Genomic DNA, 22,065 nt, shown 5'->3' with positions numbered 1-22,065 from the left:
ACGTTCCAGTGCGGTTTAAATTGTCTTTAAGCCGGCAAGCCTCCACGTGTTAACAAATGATTTACAGCACCTGTGCAGTGAAAATGAAACCTGTCGGAGAGACAGAGGCGGAAAGAAGTCAACCACAACAGAGGGATATGCAACACAAAGAAAAAACTTGCACAGGTTTTTTTGTATTATTGTTTAATAAATTAAGAAAATAGCGACGCAGTGGCGCAGTAGGTAGTAATGTAGCCTCACAGCAAGAAGGTCGCTAGTTCGAGCCTTGGCTGGGTCAGTTGGCGTTTCTGTGTGGAGTTTGCATGTTCTCCCTGCGTTCACGTGGTTTCCTCCGGGTGCTCCGGTTTCCCTCACAGTCCAAAGACATGTGGTACATGTTAATTGGGTAAGCTAAATTGTCCGTAGTGTATGAGTGTGAATGAGTGTGTATGGATGTTTCCAAGAGATGGGTTGCGGCTGGAAGGGTATCCACTGCGTAAAAACGTGCTGGATAAGTTGGCGGTTCATTCCCCTTGTCGCGACCTCAGATTAATAAAGGGACTAAGCCAAAAAGAAAATGAATGAAATTAAGGAAATACATAACAGTCCTGCAAATAGGATCTCTAAAACCACGTCCTGATTGCAGCAGTTGAAACAAAGAGTAGTATGGGTGATCACGGGTGCAAAGGAAACCTCGAGCTCTTTTTAAAAACATAATTATGGTAATTTACCTTAGACAAGCTTGGTTAAAACCGATAATCTTGCCTGTCACCCTTACAACACTACTTTGTTATTTGACTAACTCAGATTACCTTACCAAGATACTTTTTATAGACAGCCTGGGTGTTAGGTTGAAATGTCAACATATCGTCAATAGTCATATATTATACTGACATTTGTAGTCAGATGCAATGTAAATGTCATTGATTCGTGGAATGTAGAAGGAGGTAAACCAAATAAATACATACATTGGATGCAAAGAAATTAGCTTAAAGTAGGTTTTGTTTACATTTCTTATTAAAAGTTGGGCAGGTGCCATGTGGTTGTCTTTAATTGTCTTTAAGCCGGCAGCCTCCACTTGTTAACAAATGATTTACAGCACCTGTGCAGTGGTAATAAAACCTGTCGGAGAGACAGAGGCGGAGAGAAGAGAACCACAACAGAGGGATATGCAACACAAAGAAAAAACTTGCACACATTTTTTTGTATTATTGTTTAATAAATTAAGGAAATAGCGACTCAGTGGCGCAGTAGGTAGTGCTGTCGTCTTACAGCAAGAATGTATGAGGGCTAAACCAAATAAATACATACATTGAATGCAAAGAAATTAACTTACAGTAGGTTTTGTTTACATCTCTTATTAAAAGTTGGGCAGGTGCCATGTGGGGTATGACCCCCCTCAGATTGTTAAAATTGTGTTTATTAATACATTGTGCTATTTAGAAAATACCTGTACATTTATCAATTATTTTGTAAATAGTAAGGTGAAATATATGAATAGGTGCTTAAACCTTATCCCCCACCTCACTGCACTCATGTGTTAAAGAAGGTCAGGATTAAATATTGTTCTCATTTTTAGAAAAGCGTATTTTAAGCAGTCCATTTATTTACGTTTGTGAATTGCATTATGGGACCCTGGTCTCTGTCAGCATTTGATGTAGAAAATGCAACTCCAACTACAGTTTAACAAAGTGACATTTATTGACATTTAAGTTGTTTGAAATCATATAATGCGTAAGAAACAATATATAAATGAATAAGTCAAATAACAGAACATGTACTGGCTGTTTATTACAAGGTTTTTGTATTTGTAACACCAACTGAGAGAATATATCACTTTAAACTAGATAGTAGTCAGGATTACAGTAGGTGTTATGCAGGATTAGTGATGTAAAATAAGATCATGCATAAGTACTAATAAACAGCCAATAACATAATAGTAGGGAAATAAAAAGCCACTGGTTAATTGTGAGAACTATTACTTACACTAATGTGCTTCCAAAATAATATATTACAATCTAAAGTAACTTTTAAAAATTAGCTAAATGTGTAGCTTAGCTACCTTTTAATGAAAGTAGGCCATTTTTGCAATTTTTTAAATAATAAGGTAGGCTTAAAATTGTAATGCTGTATATAACTCACTAAATATTAGACTCTGACTCAGACAATGTTGTTAGGTTGTTGTTTTTATTTATTTTAATATATTTTTTAAATGTGCAACTCAATTTTTTTTTCTTATTATATTGATATATTAAGATTCCTCAGAGCTCTTTCATCTGTATGTTGTGTGCTAGATATGATTTATGTTAATAGAGATTTGTTTTATGGCATGTTAAAAGTTAAGGATTGTACCATAATTTAGCCGAGAGTACTATATGCACTCATATTCATACCCTAATTAAAGAGAAAGTTAACCCCAACATGAACTTTCACTCACCATTTACTCACACTCAGTTGGATCTTAAGTGACAAAAAGAAACAAAAGAAACAACAAAAAAAAACACCCAATGGAAATCAATGACCACTTTCTTCAGTATCTTGATTGTTTTGTGTTCGCCTGAAGATAGAAACTCAAACTTTTAAGATGCTTTTTTTGTGTGAATCTGATCCTGAGCGGACAACACTGAATAGTCTTAAGTGAGAAAACTAATTTGACTACTTGAAGCACACCAGTCAGACTAGATTTAAACATTTAAAGCAAAATAAAGAAAACAAAAACAGATACATACAAAGTTCTCTTATCATGCATTGTTCAGACACAAACCTAAGATGTTCAGCATAGCTTTGTCCTTATCAGAGCAGAAACTGCTGCAGTCTGCATTGATTTCCGATTGTCTCGTTTTACGTTTATATGCAAGATATGAAAGATAACACTATAAGATTAGAAAAAGCCAATACAAACACCCGCCCGTAGACCTTCCCTATAATTTGCATAATTAGCCGCCCAGAATACAAACACAAAGAAACGAAGGTGAGGCTTCAATGTTTTGCGGTTTGATCACAATGCTGTGGAGACACCAAAGAAATCTAAAAATGCCTTCCTTCTAGCATTCAAGATTTCAGCATATAAATTATATAGTAAAATAATAAAAAACAGCTAATTATAACCTTTTGTTATCCTTTACAGGAAAAAAAACAAATGTTGCTGCCTTAAAATTTCAGCTTGAATCAAATGAACTTTACAAGTAATTTCAACTTGCATGAATTAAACTTATAGTAAAATAACTTAAAAATAAAGTTAGAGCCTGATTAAGCTTTTCAAATAATTAAATGAACATAAAAACAAATGTTTGTCAGGACTTTTTAATCATATATTTTCATAGTGCTGTAGCTACACTCAAAAATGTATATGTTTTTATTTTAACTTATTTAAAATGAGCTGAAACAGCACAGATTTTTTCAGAAACATTATTGTTTTATGTTCAATCCACTTAAATTAGTTAGGTTAACTTGATGGATTGTTAGGACAACATGAATGAATTGTCTGGAACCCTGCATTTTTAACAGTGCAGCATAAAAAAAATAATAGTGTCACATTTGTGTGTCGTCATCAAATTTTACCTGATGCTTCTATTTATGAGTTATATCTTTGAAACCTAAACTTCAACTTGTATTTTAAATATATGAATTGGATTTACATATTTAAATTAGAAATTCGATCTGACCACTGAGCGTTAGAGTTGGCCTTGTGTGTCAGAAAAGCAAGTGATTAAACTATACCTGTCAAGATTGGGATGTAAAAATACAGGATACGCCCCCAACAACCGTTACAAATATAGGGAGGAAGTTAGCTTTAAATGATAGAATACATAACAAACATTAGAGCATTGAAAATAAAATAAAAAGTTTAGCTTATTAAAATCAATTTACTGATCATATTGGTTATTGTATGCTTTAAAGGGTTAAAAGTGTTCATTTTTTACTTTAATCATTTAGTGATTACTCCGTGTACCACTAGAAGGAAGCCTGCATACCACTAGTGCTACACGTACCACAGTTTGTGAACCACTGATATAATATAATATGATATAATATAATAGGGGCGACGCAGTGGCACAATAGGTAGTGCTGTCGCCTCACAGCAAGAAGGTTGCTGATTTAAACCTCAGCTGGGTCAGTTGGCATTTCTGTGTGGAGTTTGCATGTTCTCCCTGCGTTCGTGTGGGTTTCCTCTAGGTGCTCAGGTTTCCCCCACAGTCCAAAGACATGAGGTAGAGGCGAATTGGGTAGGCTAAATTGGCCGTATTTCAGAGTGTGAATGAGTGTGTATGGATGTTTTCCAAAGATGGGTTGCAGCTGAAAGGGTATCCGCTGTGTAAAAAACATGTGCTTGATAAGTTTTTGGTACATTCTGCTGTGGCGACCCCAAATTAATAAAGGGACTAAGCCATAAAGAAAATGAATGAATAATATAATATAATAAATATAATATAATAAATATAATATAGTAAAATAAAATAAATAAAATAAAATAAAATAAAATAAAATATAATGTAATATAATATAATATAATATAAAACAATACAATATAATATAATATACTTAGTAAAGATTAGTCACATCATAATAAATGTTTTGACATAACGTGTGTGTACAGTGTATATTTATTTAAAATGTCAAATAAATGTTTTTATAAACTAAAAAAATAAAATAAAAGCCTGACAGTGCTGTAGCTACATTATTATTTTTACTTTTTTTGTCAAATGACTAATTTAAAATGAGCTGAAACAGCACCGCTCTGGAGATTTTTTTCAGAAACGTTTTCGTTTTGTGTTCCATCTACTTAAATGAGTTATTTTAACTTGATGGATTTGTGTTAGGACAGCATGAATGAATTGTCTGGAACCCTGCATTTTTAATAGTGTAGCATAAAAAACAGTGTGTGTCATTTAAACATAACATGTGGACATGATGTCAGTTTAACCCACTATTTGTTCTGTTTCCAATTCTCAAAAACAACATTTATGCATCAGAGGCTTTAAAACACTGCACGTTTTTTTTTTGAGCTACTATCACAAAGCACTTCCAATTGAAGTACACAAATTCAAATTTGTGCATAGATAAAAAGGCACAATGTTTAACGTCTTGCAGTAGGGATACTATTTTAATATATGCTCCTAATACACTTACAAAAAATTGTGCTTAATTCTTCCGTCAAACTGAAAAGAAAGGGATATGATTTATATATAATGCAATACAGCAAGAAGGTCGCTGGTTCGAGCCTCGGCTGGGTCAGTTAGCATTTCTGTGTGGAGTTTGCATGTTCTCCCTGCGTTCGCGTGAGTTTCCCCCAAAGTCCAAAGACATGTGGTACTGCTGAATTGGGTAAGCTAAATTGTCCGTAGTGTATGAGTGTGTGTGGCAACCCTGGATTAATAAAGGGACTAAGCCGCAAAGAAAATGAATGAATGAAATTATTGCAATGAAAAATGTAGATTTTACTGTATGCTAGCTTATATTGCTAGCTTTTATTGCTGTTATGCATGTGATGCGTTGTAATCCACATGTGCCACTTTATAAAGAACTGTGAAACCATGCAAGTTTTTTTTTTGTTTTTAAGCACTTTTTATATTTTTATTCCTTGTCATGCGCTTAAAACTACGTGCCTCAATCATTTATGATTGACAATCAAAGTGTGGATATTATGCAAGTGTAAGATTCCTTTCTCGCCTTCAGTGTTAATAATGAGTTTTTTTGTGAAAGAAAATCGTGCAAGAATGTTGTGTCTCTGCAATCAATACTTCTTTTCGACACGATGACGACAGCAGTAACTAGTGTTTCAGGATCAAAGTAGACATTGTTCACAGGCAGCCACTGAAAAGAATAAACTGCCACTATGCAAATGTGTTACGGATCTAAGTAAATCAGTTATGCAAATGAAACTGGAATTTCTGAGGACTGGTTTTATTGGTTCAGAATCTTTTTTGACCTTTTTGTGAGACAAATACTTTGTTTGTCATACCTGTTGAGCTTTAGAAATTTGTAAATCGTTTACATTCAGAAGCATAAAGAGTAATTTAAAACCATAACTCTTTAATATTTCCTGTAAGGTGTATGGTATATATGTATTTACTAAATAATACGTATGTACTTTAAAATAATGGTCCATTAGGTGATGTTAGTTAATATATTTACTAACATGAACAAGCTATTAGTAATACATTTGTTATGGTATTCATTCATCTTTGTTATTGTTAGTTCATGTTATTTAAGTTAATGTTAGTTCATGTTAGTTCAATTTAACTCAAGGTGCATTAACTAATATTAACAAGCACAACTTTAGATTTCAATAATACATTAGTTAATATTGAACTATGAATAATTAATGCTTTTTAAGATTATTAATTATTAGTTAATGTTAGTAAATAGGTCAACTAATGGACCATTATTCTAAGGTGTTACCAAGTGTACTTTTGCAGTGTTTTTGTTGTAAATAAGTGAGTGAATAAGAACGAGAGTAAAATCCCATTAAAGCACCAATAAGAGAGGAAAGTTTAGCAAATGATCTACTGACGGTGTGGCATTTTAACAATACAAAGAAGTGAAAATTAGGTCAAAAATAAGCCGAGCAAATGATGATTCAGTATAAAAGTCATACTAAACAATAGAACAAATAATAGTAAACTGATGACTGCAAATCACATTGCATTATTCATTTTAACACTCTCCTCCCATGAATTCATATGCAATAAGGTTTGTGTAAACAAAGCTATTTGTATGTAATAGGATATGTAATAAATTCAGCTGCAAGCAAACCATTTATATATATATATATATATATATATATATATATATATATATATATATATATATATATATATATATATATATATACTCCTTTTCAGGCTTGGAGTTTCAAGCATTAGACCGGCCCACCGCAGTTCACGTCCGACTATATAAAAATAAGGTCATTTCCAATTCAGTTTCTAATTACAATATCACGTCTTTTTCAAGAAAACAGCTGCTATAGAACTTCAAATGTTCAACAACCTTACAGTTTTATATGTCTTAACAATAAAAATGGAAAAAAAAAAATCACAATAATTACTCAGGTGAGGATCGAACACGAATTGACAACATCGTAACGCAACATGCTGACCACTGGACCACAATGGCGCTGTTATGCATATCTGGCCGGAATGATAGTTACATCATCATTACCCTGAAGGCTGCATTTTGCTCATGGGGCTGCGAGACAATAAATAAGAAGAGCGGAGCTGCGGCAAATTAATTAATAAATGAAAAAAAGTGCGACTGCTGAGAGTGCAAGCAGTTAGAAACACCGGCCCTCGCAGCCAAAAAACGGACCGGCCCACCGGGAACTCTCCCGGTCCTCCCGATTGGCCAACCCGGGCCTGATTTTATATATATATATATATATATATATATATATATATATATATATATATATATATATATATAATATTACTGTTATTATATTATTATTATTATTATATTACTGTGTAAATTCTAATAGTAGTTTATTAAAAGGATAACTTACCCAAAACTAAAAATTGACCCACTATTTACCCATCCTGAAATGTTTTCAAACCTTTTATTATCATTTTTCTGTTAAACACATAAGAAGATATTTTTAAAAACCTTAGAAACCGGTAATAATTGACTTTCATCGTTGGAAAAACAAATACTATGGAAGTCAGTTGTTACTTTCCAGCATTTATCAAAATATCTTCTTTTGTGTTTAAGAGAAAAATAAAAATAAACTTCAACAGGTTTGTAAGAAGCAAAGGGTGAGTAAATGATGACAGATTTTTTAGTTTTGTGTGAACTATCCCTTTAATGCTAGTAAAAGGTTTGTGTTGGCACAAGCTATTATTAAATCTGGCTGGCATTTAAAGATTTTAAATTCGGTATCAGACTTTTGGAGCTCGCTGTAGCTATACATTTACCACTCTTCTGCTGCTGACGATAGACACATTTACATTTTATGAAGTGAAATAATCTTTTATTTCCTCCCACGCAGAGCAAAGTTCAAACTGCCTTGAAAACGCTGAACGATGTCCAAGAGATGTTTGAGAAAAGACATGCAAGTCTGAAAAAGCTTTCCACGAAGCAAACAAGGCCTGTGCAACCTGTTGCACCCCGACCAGAATCTTCACCAAAACGCCCCTCACCTAAAATCCCACATCCCACTCCTCCAAGTGAGTTTAAATGAAAACAAGTTCTATGTTAAAAGAATTTGATGTCTGTCAAGACCACACGCGGGTTTTGTACAGTATCTACTAAGATCTATCAGATCACAAGTGGGTTGATAATGTAAAACAAATTCTATGTTAAACCCTACAGCATCACACCGCAAAACTACAGATAACTCCAGCACCAATAGACAGCCCAGTGATGCAGAACTGGCAAAAAGAAAAAACATTCGCAAAGCCAAAGGTGGCATTAAGGTACGTCAGTCTTTTTCAGCTGCAGTCATATCTGAAAAAAAAAAACAAAAGTTAAAAAGGGCATTTGCATATCTAAAAACCCTTGCCTTAATCATCAACAAACAATTCTGGATTTTTTGTGATTTCTTGCAGATTGAGGTCATGCATGAAGGAGGTCAAGGAGGTTCAAGTCATATTTTAATGAACAATGAAACTGAAGAGTCGCTTTCAAACAGACGCAGGTACGAACATGTTTCCTGAGTTCTAGAGCTTGTTGTACATAACAGATTTACTGAGGAAATCACAAGGGATTAATATAATATAATATAATATAATATAATATAATATAATATAATATAATATAATATAATATAATATAATATAATATAATAAAATATAATAAAATGAAATATAATATAATATAATAAAATATAATATAATATAATAAAATGAAATATAATATAATATAATATAATATAATATAATATAATATAATATAATATAATATAATATAATATATTAAAATATAATATAATATAATATAATATAATTTAATATAATATAATATAATATAATATAATATAATGTAATATAATATAATATAATATAATATAATATAATATAATGTAATATAATATAATATAATATAATATAATATAATATAATATAATATAATATAATATAATATAATATAATATAATAATAAAAAATGTCTCTTCAAGTACACCATGATGACCGGTATTGAAATACAGTAGTGTAGTAGGCCTCATTAAACAGCTACAGTTCTGCACAGTTAAAAATGTGGCAGATTAATTCTTATTATTATAAAAATCTTCATTGTCAGACACTTTTACCATTATAAATAGTTTAAGCATTAACACTGCACTGTGCTTTCAGAAAAAAAATAAATAAATAATAAAACGTCAATGTTTAAATTAAAATGTGCTTTTAAAAGTTAATTAAAAATGACACTGTTCGTTAAAAGAAAACTGCTGTACCTAAATGTAAAGTATTTTCATAAAGTAGCTTATTCATCAAAACCTAGAAGTGTTCCTTGGAGCTTATAAGTATAGGCTTTATGTCATCATATTGATATATAAACTCTTTTTGATAAATTTAGAAATATATGTTGCATCCGTTTATGAGTTATTTATATATCTTTGAAATCTAAACCTTATCTTGTATTTCAAATATATGAAATGGATTTACATATAAATTAGAAATTGGATCTGACCACTGAGTGTAGAGTTGCCTTTATGTGTCAGAAAAGCAAGTGAATAAACTATACCTGTCAACATTGGGATGTAAAAATACGGGCCACGCCCCCAACAACCGTTACAAATATATGGAGGAAGTTAGTTTCGAATGATAGAATACATAACAAACATTAGAGCATTGAAAATAAAATAAAAAGTTTAGCTTATTAAAATCAATTTACGGATCATATTGGTGTTATCATACTTGTTAAAGGGTTAAAAGTGTTCACTGTTTTTACTTTATTTATTCAGCTATTCCTCCACAACTGGCCACAGTCTGAGAACCACTGATATAATATAATATAATATAATATAATATAATATAATATAATATAATATAATATAATATAATATAATATAATAGTCAATCATTTAATATATTTTTGTAATATAATTTATTCCTGTTGAATTTTCATCATTATTATCCCAGTCTTCACTGTTGCATAAGTATTTCTTCCTGTTTTTCTTCTTCTTCTTCTTCTTCTTTTTCTTTTTTATTATTATTATTATTATACATTTTTGTAACATTACACATCTTTAATCTCACTTCTGAACAATGTAATGCATCCTTTCTAAATAAAAAGTATTTATTACTTCCCAACTGTTAATAACAATGATATTGTTTAGAGATATTAAGTAGCAGCATTAATATTTGTCTTTGCTTACCTTGCAGCATATTAAAATCATTATAATGACAAATCATGTGACAAAAAACATGTGTAAAAAACAGCAGCTGAAACTGTTTAGTCATTTTTCGAACAAACGCAACAACCCGTTTTAATTACATTCTCCGGTGACAAATGCATTTGCATAGACATTTGGAATTTTATTTGTCTCTAGCTAAACTCACAGTAATTGCGCTGAGTAACTCCAGGTTCGTACATGGTAATTACGCACATTTAATAATGCCCCACATTTTACATATTGCTGACAGCTTGTTGTAAAATAGCAACTCAACTGAAAATAATAACCAGTAAGAAATATTTGGAATAATATTCAAGTAATATTTACTTTGAATTGGGATTTAATTTCTTCTAACAACTCAAACCTTATTTTAATGACACTGTTGCCTTCTTGAGTAGTTAACATTCAAGGGCTCTTATAGTGCCCTTTTTAGAAGATAATATAAAAGGTCAAATAAATATTTTGTGTATCCAGAATGAATCTGTGTAGTTTTAGGTCAAAGTATCCATTTTATTTATTATTTACCCTGTTGAAAATGTCTATTTTTGGGTCAGAGGGAATTGTACCTGTTTTGCGTCTGTGAGCTAGTTCTCCCCACCCACACTTAGGACATTTAGCTTCAGAGAAGGACAACCAGTGTTGGATGTCAGGATAAACACAGCAGAATACAGACAGCGGCTGTATAAACACCGTCACGAATATTTCTAGTTGTTCTGGAGTTTATTCAACCTTCCTGCAACAATAAATGAGCCAAACACAAATGCTGTTACAATGTTTACTGTGCACACACATACTGTATACATGTCCTGGGATTTGGATCCTAGTTTAAGGGTGCTTTCACACCTACACTTTTGTTTAGGAACCTGTCTTGTTTGCCCAGTTAGCGCGGTTCGTTTGGCATATGTGAACAGGGCAATCGCGCTCTGTTCCGCGCCAAAGTAATCGCTCCGAGACTGCATGAGTGAGGTGGTCTTGGCTCGATTGAAACGAACCCTGGAGCGGTTCGATTGCAGTGAGAAAGCGATTCGATCCGAGCGAGGTTATATCACAGTGTTTTATGGATATGTAATAGGCATACGGCTATAAGAAGAGAGAATTATGAGTAGGGCGGGAAGTTTCGCGAGTCTCCGGATGCCCGCAAACGAGTGATGATCTCCCGGTAATCTCGCGTCTCCTTCCCGGTCCTCAAATAGGCATCGTCGCGCACCCTTCTCACCCCTCCCCACAGCCTCTCTCCTCAGACACGTCGCGCGTGCATGCACCTTGTCAATCACCACCAAACCACCACTTCTCCTGACAGTTTAGCGGGACGCTGCAAAATAAACCCTGACACTCTGACCAGTGTGAGGAGAGTTTACTCACACGTGACTTGTTTTAGCTCTTTTGGTCCGATTAGAAACTTTGCAGTGTGAAAGCAAACTGCTCTAAGAGCAAAGAGCAACAATGTAACATTTGTAATCTCTGTTTCGGAACAACTGAATCGATTCACAGGTGTGAAAGCACCCTAAGATCAGGACTTTTTTTTTAATTGTTGCATTTATATCCCTCAAATTTGAATGTGTACACACACTCAGTCAATTTGTTATACTTACACACATTTCTGTCCTAACAGCTTCCAAAAGTGTTGCATGATAGCATACCTTTAATATTAACTTATTTTGATATTAATGTTGACCCCTTTTCCTATGGCAAGGGAAGGGCCCTGGATTCTCATAAAATAGTTTTTAACCCCAAAAAGAAACCCATAACCTGATACCAATTAACGTAAATAATAAACACAATCAATCTGGTACAAAATTACCTTTCCAAATTTACTTAAATACAATTAAACAAACAAATATATACAAACAAAAGAAATAAAGGTTTGTTTCAAAATAATGCTTTTCGTTTCCCTTTTTTCAAACTCAGCAAAATCAACAGTTCATTTAGAAAAGCTCAAAAATAGTCAATATAAAATGAATCAAGAAATAAATAAACCCTGTTTCAGGCCTGTGTCAGTGCTTACGATCGTAGTGGCATAAAACACAGTTGCCCCTTTGTGAAAGGGCAGTTAAACAACAGTTTGCTCTTACCAGAGCCAAGGAACACTCTAGAACCAGAGCTATAGTGCGTGAAAAATTAGGAGAGAGTCAGCAGAGGACGTCGCATTCAGTGCTGCCAGAGGAGCCACTGAGATATCCTGGTTTCTCAGGGTGCTATCTGGGATGTCCAGGGTTATTGGCAATACTGATTTGCAGTCGTAGACCTGTGGATCTCCGCTTTAGTGGCTAACACCTCATTTAGTAAACACAGTGCAACAAATTGTCTGTTGATCCTCAAGGAGGAAATTGCTATACTCCTAGGATCATAGATGTTATAAGCCCTCTTCAGTTCTCTATTTGACAACTAGCCGAGCAAATAAAATACTACAGGTAAAACTTCTTATTTAAATATAAATACATAAATTCAAAAACAAAACATCCAGTATACAATACACAAATAATGAAAGAAATAAAAAAAATTATATCAAATAAATGAATTGACAACTGGGCTTTATTAATATTAAGATTCTGATTGAGTGGCAAATGATTATTTTCTTATTAAATGGCAGCAGCCAAATAAGTATACTGTGACTATGAAAGTAACAGAGGATGCTGGACAATGTAGATGTAGGATCGATGTGCAGTTTATATAAAGCTTAGATAGGCATAAGTCAGAACAGGAAAAAACAGGAGCATGAGGGTACTCGAAAAAACAACGTTAGAAACAGACTAATGGTCAGAACAGGCCGCAAAGAATCAACAAACAGTTAACCAGACAAAAATCAACAACATGGTAATACACAAACAGGGTAATACACCTTTAAATGTGTCACAGGAAAAACAAGACTCTGCAAATTGTGTGTGTGCAAGGTGCATGCTAGGAGTTGTAGTTTGTTACTGTGACGTGTGTGTAGCTCTCCAGTGATCCTCAACTGCCAGATCGCTGGTGATCACAACAATAACAATCAAATCACTACTGTAATAAATTAAGTTGTATTAACAAAATACTAGGCAACAGTGACTGACTACTACTAAATGGACCATAAATGAAGTGCATGCGATGAATGAAAGTGATTTAATTGTAAATTGTTATAAGTTGCTAGTTTTTTTTTAAGTAAAAACTTAAGATTAATTGCATGAACTTATTATAATTTAACAAATAACCAAAAATGTTTTTGTTTGTTTGTTAGTTTTTGTTGTTGTGAGCGGTTTAGTTGTTGTCTTGTTGTTTTTGTTTTTGTCAATCACAGATATCTAGTGTAAATTACAACATCATATACTGGAATACACTATGCCATGATCTCTGATAAAATGTTTTATAACAAGGTATTTTTACGCTACTGTTCGGCAACGGGGGTCTTTTATTAGCTGTGCTGAGCCACATTGCTAATGATAGTTTACCTGGCAGGCAAAACAATGGGCCATAATAGCAGCTTACACTGTGATCTCCGTAGAGATACAGCATAAGGCAGTCGTATTTCCCTCTAATTTAACCTATGAATATTTGTATTATGTTTCAACAGAACAAAAAAATAAATAAAATTGATTTGGCACTTTGGGATATTCAATATCCGCCACTGTATTTATTGTTTCATCATTAAAAACCATCAGTTCCTTGCTAGAGCTTCAATTTGGCATTGTTTACATCAGGGATTTTCAACCATGTTCCTGGAGATCTACCTTCCTGCAGAGTTTAGCTCCAAACCTAAAGAAACACAACGTAACCAACTAAGTAGGATCTGGAGGAGGAGGTATTGATAATTAAAGACAGGTGTGTTTGATCATTGTTGCAGCTGAGCTCTGCAGGAAGGTAGATCTCCAGAAACAGGGTTGAAAACCCCTAGTTTACATCAATCTTTTGGAGATTCCCACAGCAATTCAATGAATTATTTGTTATCTCAAATAAAGGGCAATTACCCATTAGGTGTCATATAGCCCAGAAAAAGAAAAAAAAAAAAATTCAGTCTCTCTGACGCATTTAAGCTGAATGCTACAATGTCTACTGAAATAAGGATGTTTTAAAATATGTTTTATATGGAGTTATTAATGGATAAATTCTGTGGTTTTATATTATGGATGGTCCGCTGGGTCATCCCTCTATTTGTGGCAAAACCAGTCGATGTACAATGCCAACAGTTGGTCGGCGAGTAAACAAATACAATGAATGAAAATACAAAGGTCTATAGACATATAGACATATAGCATATAGACATATTATGCTGTAATTTGCTTGTTTCGGTTGTCTCCATTTTAATCGTTTCATGATGATAATGAGGGTGTGCTGTATTTCCCCGATCTGCATGGATCTGAACTGGGCAGGTTGTGGGATGTTTGATTTGGGGGGTGGGGGCGCTGCGGGCTATTGGCCCATTGGACAGTGGAAATGCTTCTGCTTCATTGCTTAAGCTCCAGGGTTGTTGGCCCGGCCCAATAAAAGCTCTGGCTCGCACTGGCCAGACAGTCGAAATACGGCTATTGGTGATGGCGGTAAAGACTTTAAGTAGCTGCATATTAAAGCTGCACAAATAATCGTTAAAAGATCGCGATCTCGATTCGACACCCTAGACGATCTTAATCTAGCATTTCTACGATTCTGTCAGTCATATTTTCAAGTTCAGGAGAGAAGAAATGGTGGCCGCACGAGTCTTTTCATTGTTTCACACACATTGCTCAGTGACATTGACACCTCCAAATGATGTTGAATAAGTCACATACTGTATTTATAAGGTATAATTCATCTAAAAGTGTCATTTTTGTTTTAATATAATGATGTTTTCGCAATTGAGAAATCACTTAATGATAGACTCACGCGTGTCTACTTTAGTGAACAGAACCTGCATATGTTGCGAGTAACAGGTAATACAGTTAAATAAATAATGTTCTGTTTGTGACACAGAGCAATCGTTTGGGACCCGCGCGCGAAGTATGAACAAGTAGTCAAAATAAAACCGAAAGAGTGCACTTCATTTAAATGATCATATCGCATTTTAGAGTTATGATTATGACAAGCATTTGATATGTTTTTTCTTTCATAGTGAACACACAATTGTGCATAAAAATAAATGTTTACACTGTCAATATAACTACTCTAGCCTATATATTGTTGAATATAATCTGATAATGGCAAATGTCTGATTTTACCAGTGAATTAAATTGTCCAATGTGACAGATTGCAAGCATATATTTCAAACATAATTCAACATAAGAATTATTATAAGTAGAATAGAATTATTTATATAAACCAGTAGACCTACACATGATATTATTATCGATGTTGTGCCATATGTTTGTTTTTACCATACCTTTATTTTACATCTACAGAATCGTGAGAAAATCGTGATCTTTATTTTAAGCAAAAAAATTGCGATTCTCATTTTAGCCAGAATCGTGCAGCTCTACTGCTTATATTTTTATTTTTATTGTCTGTTTCTTTTGCTTAGATTAATATTTGCTGGTAAATTCACCTCAGGTATGTATTGGTTCACCTCTGCTATTTAATATTTGACTTTACATTTTAACTTATACTTTAACTGCAAATCAGAATAGAAACTGTAAAAATCATACAAAAGTACTGCCAATTAGAGACACTTTTGATCAGGATGGGTCAGTAAGGCTGGCATTTGGCACAAATCCACAGATTTCTGCTTTCTGGGTTTTCTTACTCTTGGTTAATTCGGTATGCATGTCTCCTCTTTGGTTGGTATATCATATTGCACAACAATTATTCAACATTTTCCCCCAAAGTCACTTCAACTCTATCAATGGGAAGAAGACAAAGTACTTCAAGAAGTACTTTAAAACAAAGTACTGTGGATCTTAATGAACATATTGAAGGTCCTTTTTGGAACATGAATTCATGTTCTGAATTGCCATCTAGATAGTTTGTAACACTTAGACACAGATTTCTAAAAGAGGTTACTACCGAGGGGTTGTTTTTCTGCAGCCTTGAACACAAAGTAATGTGGTTCTAATCTTTGCTGGAATGCTCAGAATACTGGATCCTTGGAGAGTTTGTGTTGAAGAATCCTGTTGACCAGGCTCTAGTAGGCTTAAGTCTGGGTCGAAGAGATTCTAAAGTTGATGCGGAAGGATCCTGAAAATGAGGAGGCGCTGTATTCGTGGTTGACCCAAGTTAACTTGTAAACTTCTTTTTTTCTCTCTGTAGATCTTAAAGAAATGTAGCCCCTTAAGTGTACTGCTTTTAATGTTTCTCACAAATTGCCCGATTCAGCATTTAGAATCATCAAGAGTGAGTGGTGTTAATTTATGGTTCAGATAGTGGATTATAGCACAAGGACAAAACCAGAGAGACACAAGTCTAGAGGGAACACAAAGAAGCCAGCTGTCAATTCATCACTTTTCTAAAGTATTTGCAAATGATATGGGCTATCAGATTATCAGATATATTTGCACTAGCAAATCCCTCTGTGGTGAGCGACAAAGCACAGTAGAAATTGAAGATGAACACTGCTTTGTGTATGGTTGGTATGTGCGCACTGTTCATTTGACATCAGCTTGGTGTATTACAGGCTTTTAGGGCAGGGAAACACCAAACCGATGGCTTTATTGGGTTTTTCTGGCTAGTTGGTTTGTACTGTTTCACATGTCGCCTCTCATCAGGTAAAAAAAAAAAGCCTGTTGTTCGGTCTTAAACATGTGCATTGATGTATTTTCTCTTGAGTGTTTGGTCTTTTAGCTGTGAAATTTAAACTACACTGAACTGAACTAAACTGAACTTCAACACATAAAAACTGAACTGACACAGTTTCAGTTTACTAGAACTTCTATGTTAAGTTGCTTTGACACAATCTACATTGTAATGCTGCGTTCACACCAGACGTGGCACGCGCGTCAAGCGCGAGTGATTTACATGTTGATTTACATATTTAGCGTTTTGTGCGTTTGACGCGCTTAACGAGCGTTTCTCGCGAATCTCTCGAATTCAAAAATCTGAACTTCAGCGTACATTCGCGCCGCGTTTACCAATCAGAAGCTTGCTCTTGTGGGGGCGTGATTGTGACATAGAACCTGTTGTCAGTGTTCCGAGGGAAATCCTCTAGCCTTCACCGACAACAGTTCATCAAACTCGGCTTGGCTCAGTCAGAAGCACCGCTGAAAGCCTCCGTCATCCAGGTTAAGTTTCTGGAGGAGTTTATGAGCTCATAGAGCTGGATGCACCTCTGAAAGGATGTAGTGGACTCAGACATGACCCTAAACCGCTGTGGCGACCCGGAATTAATAAAGGGACTAAGCTGACAAGAAAATGAATGAATGAATAAAAGTGTCCATCTGGAGCACACCTGGGGGATTTGACACTTAACTTTGACAGTTTAACACTCGCACTACTAGGCTAGCTCCTCTCCCATGATTTTTGGCCCCACCCACACTTGTCACTGCTACCAAACTGAGCAATCACATCTCTCGCTCTACAAGTTGCTGCAACATGTACTTAGATTTTTTAAGAGGTGCATGTCAGGGTTCATGTCAGGCTACAGCAAAAGGCATGGTATGAAAGATAAGGTACGTCGCCAGACCATCCATGTGCAGTATATCAGAAGTAAAAACTGGCCTAAAGAAGGAAGAGTCTGCAGGTTGACATCTTTCACATTCAGCGTTGTGGATGGCGAGTTTCAGAGGTTCCAATAGAAAGTTAGAATTATTTCTTTAGTGATTTTTCTGAATTAGTGTAGCAGAGGCCAGCTAGTGAAGTGCTGTGCTGGTAAACCTCACTTCTCTGAACCCGAAAAGGTGCTCTATCAACAGATGCTAGAGGCCATGGTCTTTGGTCTCCTTGAAAGAGGAACTGACTCATATGCAGAAGTTTGCTGGTTTGATTCAAGCTCAGAGTGGGTTGGGTGGTGTAGGACCCGCTGGGATATATTGGTGCCGTGACCCAGATGGAAGTGAGGTTTATTGGGTAGCAGTGTAGCAGAGGCCAGCTAGTGAAGTGCTGTGCAGGTAAACCTCATTCCTCTGACCTATAAAAGGTGCTCTAGTGACAGACACTAGAGGCCATGGTCTTTAACCTCCTTGGTAGAGCAACCGACTTCCATGCGGAAGGTCCCCGGTTCAATCCCAGCTCTGAGCAGGTTGAGTGGTGTTGGACTGGCAGGGTTACATTGGCATTACACAGAAAAGACAAATACTTTTATCTTCAACTTTTATAACTTTAGATAAGCATTCTTATATATGAATAGTCATGTGTATATACACGCACACCCATACAATAATGCAATTAATTCAAATATTTTTGTATCACAAACTGCAAAAACCTGTTGGGCGAGTTTGAGGCTGGTCATTCACATGATAATGACAATAGAGCAAATGCTGATTAGGTTAGGCTATGAGGGTGATATTGTCTTCTTTCCAATGATGACAAAGGTAAAGGAAGGACAGACTGGTTCACATGTGGGGGCACTATGCTAATTTTCTCCTGTTTACTTTTACTTAAAGGTGGATTTACCTTACAAATATGGTTTTATTGACCATAGAACATGCAATCCAATTCAAGTCAATTTTTTCCACTTTGCTATTAATACATGTTTATCCATATCATACATTTTTCTGTATGATCAATTGTCATTAAACTTAGTAGCCATGTACACAGATGTAAAAAAAAACAAAAAAAAAAAAACAAACAATTCTGACACATTCAACGCCCATCCCTGTGACGTTCATTTTAATTGCCTAAATCTTTTTATTAGAAACAATTGCACCACCAAAGCTGTGACTCACACCATAGGTTTCTAATGACATACATTTAATCTCAGGCATAACATCATTTTTGAGAATACAGGTTGAACTAGTTTGTCAGCATCTTGTAACTCACTCAGGCTGGTGTGTTTATATACAGTACATGTTTCCGCTAGGATTTTTTCCAGCTGTGGTGGTAGTCCAATTTTTACAGACCTTCCACTTTCTTGTTAAACCACCACACCCAAGAAAGAATCTCACTCACTCACACTAGTATCACAAAGGCCACTGTCTGAGGAATTAAAAAATTTAAATACCAAAAGCACCCACAATAAAATCTGAACAAATTTGGACGAATATTTATTTGCAAAGGTTTAAACTGCTTCATTGTGTCCTTCTTCAGTGTGCCCTTCTGTTAATGATCTCTCCACTGCGGCCTGTCTGTTTGTATTAACTGTCCTAACTTTTGTTACATTAGCTTATATCAACTTTGAAATTTTAAAGTAGGCCTAACTAGCAACCACCTCAAGGAAAGACCTCAAGATATTGACTTTAACATCGCAGCAAAGCTATACTAAATACCTGACTGTCATCTTTCTCAACTTCTTGTGTCTGCTCTTTAAAAAAAAAAAAACTCTCAAAGTGGAGACTTAACAGCTCATTCGTTGGATAATTTGGCATCAACAAACAAACAAAAATAGATTTTGAACCATCATCCCCATCGTGTTCATACGAATGTGAAAGTTTCATTTGTAAACATTTTAAAGTCTACTTGAAATTAAAATTTACAATGTTGAAATTGCTGGCTCATATTGGTACTCTTAAAGTAAATAATAATCTATGAAAGCAATCCACTAAAAAAAATGAGTTTGTTCTTGTAATCTTGAACGATCTGCAAAAGAAAGCCCCGTCCCCTACTCAGTATTCCTTTTCAGTTAGAAGTATATCAACATCCTGATATAAAAGTCTCAGCAATTTTAATGTAAGACAGCATATGTTGAATACTATTGAATACTACATACTAATGAATTCACACAATGTAGTTTCAAAACCCACATAAAGTTCACAGTAGGTTATGTATGTTCAAGCAGTTAAAGAAATCCTGTGTGTATCAGTATATTAGATCTTTGAATCTGTATTTCTTTGACAGTGCCACAATACATTACTAAGACCTGAGACACACTAGGCGTCCTTCAAATCTTATTAGAATTTAACGTTGTTGGAGAACAGACATAAAGACAGTTTCAACCAATGTGTAAAATTTTTATAATACTGCAAAGACACCACACACTACTAACGGTTCAATTCAGGCAACTCAACAGACACAAGATTGCACAGAAACCCTTGTAATCAAGCACGACTTCAGAATAAAAATAAATATGGAGGATGATTAATGTTGTTAACTGACCAGCTATGATAGTTCTTGTTATCCGCTTGTTAAGTGGTGACGTGTTTGTGACGTATGTAATACTGTTTCCGGGTCCAAGCCGCCATTTGAGTGGAGAAATCATTAGTTTATGATCACGTTTTATATCACACATTAAAGTAAATTTTATATAAAATCATAGTGTACACAACAATCTCTGGGCTTGCTGCATAACAAATACCAAAAATGGAACAATTTATAAAAAAATGAATCACTTTCTGGCCATTGGATATTAGGCATGGACATATACAGTTGAAGTCAGAATTATTAACCCCCCTTTGAATTTTTCTTTCTTTTTTAAATATTTCCTAAATTATGTTTAACAGAGCAAGGGAATTTTCACAGTATGTCTAATAATGTTTTTTCTTCTAGAGAAAGTCTTATTTGTTTTATTTCGGCTAGAATGAAAGCAGTTTTAAATTTTTTAAAAAGCATTTTAGGGACAAAATTATTAGCCCCTTCAAGCAAATTTTTTTTCAGATAGTCTACAGAACAAACCATTGTTATACAATAACTTGCCTAATTACCCTAACCTGCCTAGTTAACCTAATTAACCTAGTTAAGCCTTTAAATGTCACTTTAAGCTGTGTAGAAGTGTCTTGAAAAAGATCTAGTAAAATAATATTTACCGTCATCATGGCAAAAATAAAATCAATCAGTTATTAGAAATGAGTAACTAAAACTATTATGTTTAGAAATGTGTGGAAGAAATCTTCTGTCCATTAAATACAAATTGGGAAAAAAAATAAACAGGAGGGTGAATAATTCAGGGGGGCTAATAATTCTGACTTCAACTGTATATTGCGATCGTGATTTTCGAAAGTATTAAATCGCTTTGTAAACGTTTATTATTACCATTTCATGAGTCTTCCCATTCAGTTGAATAGAGCGCTTGGACCCAGAAGCCGCTTCGCGTGACGTCACACTTAACAAGCGGATTGAGATTCTAAACATATTATAAAGACACTTGTTTTCCCAGTTTGACTCTTTCAATACTCTACACGCATGATATGTTTGTTGCTGCCAGCTGTAAGCATGCAAAAAAATCAAGGTCAGGTGGCCCAAGGGAGGATTTCCACCTCCAGCCCACCAAAGCCTCACCATTCCCCAGAAGTGGGTCAGATTTGATACCAGTAAGCTGATATGTTTACAGTTCGCACTAATCCATGGACAGCAAATGCATCATCATTTATGCATCATGTGTGTTTATTATGGGCTTGTTGTTTAGGCTTGGTTAAAAAAAAAATCTATCAAGTTTATTAGTGTTATTATAGTGGGCAGATGCAGGTAGCATAATTTTGGTACATTTATCGCATTAACTGTTTACTTTTACACTGATGAGTCATTTTATTATGACAACCCACAGCCTAGTGCAATGAGCAAACCTTGCAACCTGTGCAGATCATGTCCAGATCTTAGAACATTATATATACCACTGAAAGATCAGCTGTAGAGTGTCATGTGTCGGAATAAGAAAAGTTGCAGAGTATTGGAGTTTGACAAAGAACACAAAATGTGATACCATGCATGGGGCCTTGAAAAGAGCATTTTGTGTTTTACATACTGTTATTTAACATGAGTAAACATCAAAAGTGGGGTAAAGAATGAACCACATT

At 34.6% G+C, this 22,065-nt stretch overlaps 1 protein-coding gene across 50 annotated transcripts in view; it reads left to right on the top strand.

The window, feature by feature from the left end:
- The window catches only part of mcf2l2 (MCF.2 cell line derived transforming sequence-like 2), a 198,625-nt gene that overhangs the window by 82,638 nt on the left and 93,922 nt on the right, over window positions 1-22,065 (top strand). For all 50 annotated transcript variants that reach the window (XM_073916431.1, XM_073916415.1, XM_073916405.1 and 47 more), the window contains exons 13-15: window positions 7,964-8,141; window positions 8,287-8,390; window positions 8,523-8,611. In XM_073916431.1, the coding sequence (XP_073772532.1) occupies window positions 7,964-8,141; window positions 8,287-8,390; window positions 8,523-8,611 (371 nt within the window). The remainder of the gene's footprint in view (window positions 1-7,963; window positions 8,142-8,286; window positions 8,391-8,522; window positions 8,612-22,065) is intronic.

Source organism: Danio rerio, chromosome 11, assembly GCF_049306965.1.
Source record: "Danio rerio strain Tuebingen ecotype United States chromosome 11, GRCz12tu, whole genome shotgun sequence".
NCBI lineage: Eukaryota > Metazoa > Chordata > Actinopteri > Cypriniformes > Danionidae > Danio > Danio rerio.
Note: the sequence above shows the minus strand (reverse complement) of the source record. Positions and strands in the feature narration are given on the sequence as shown.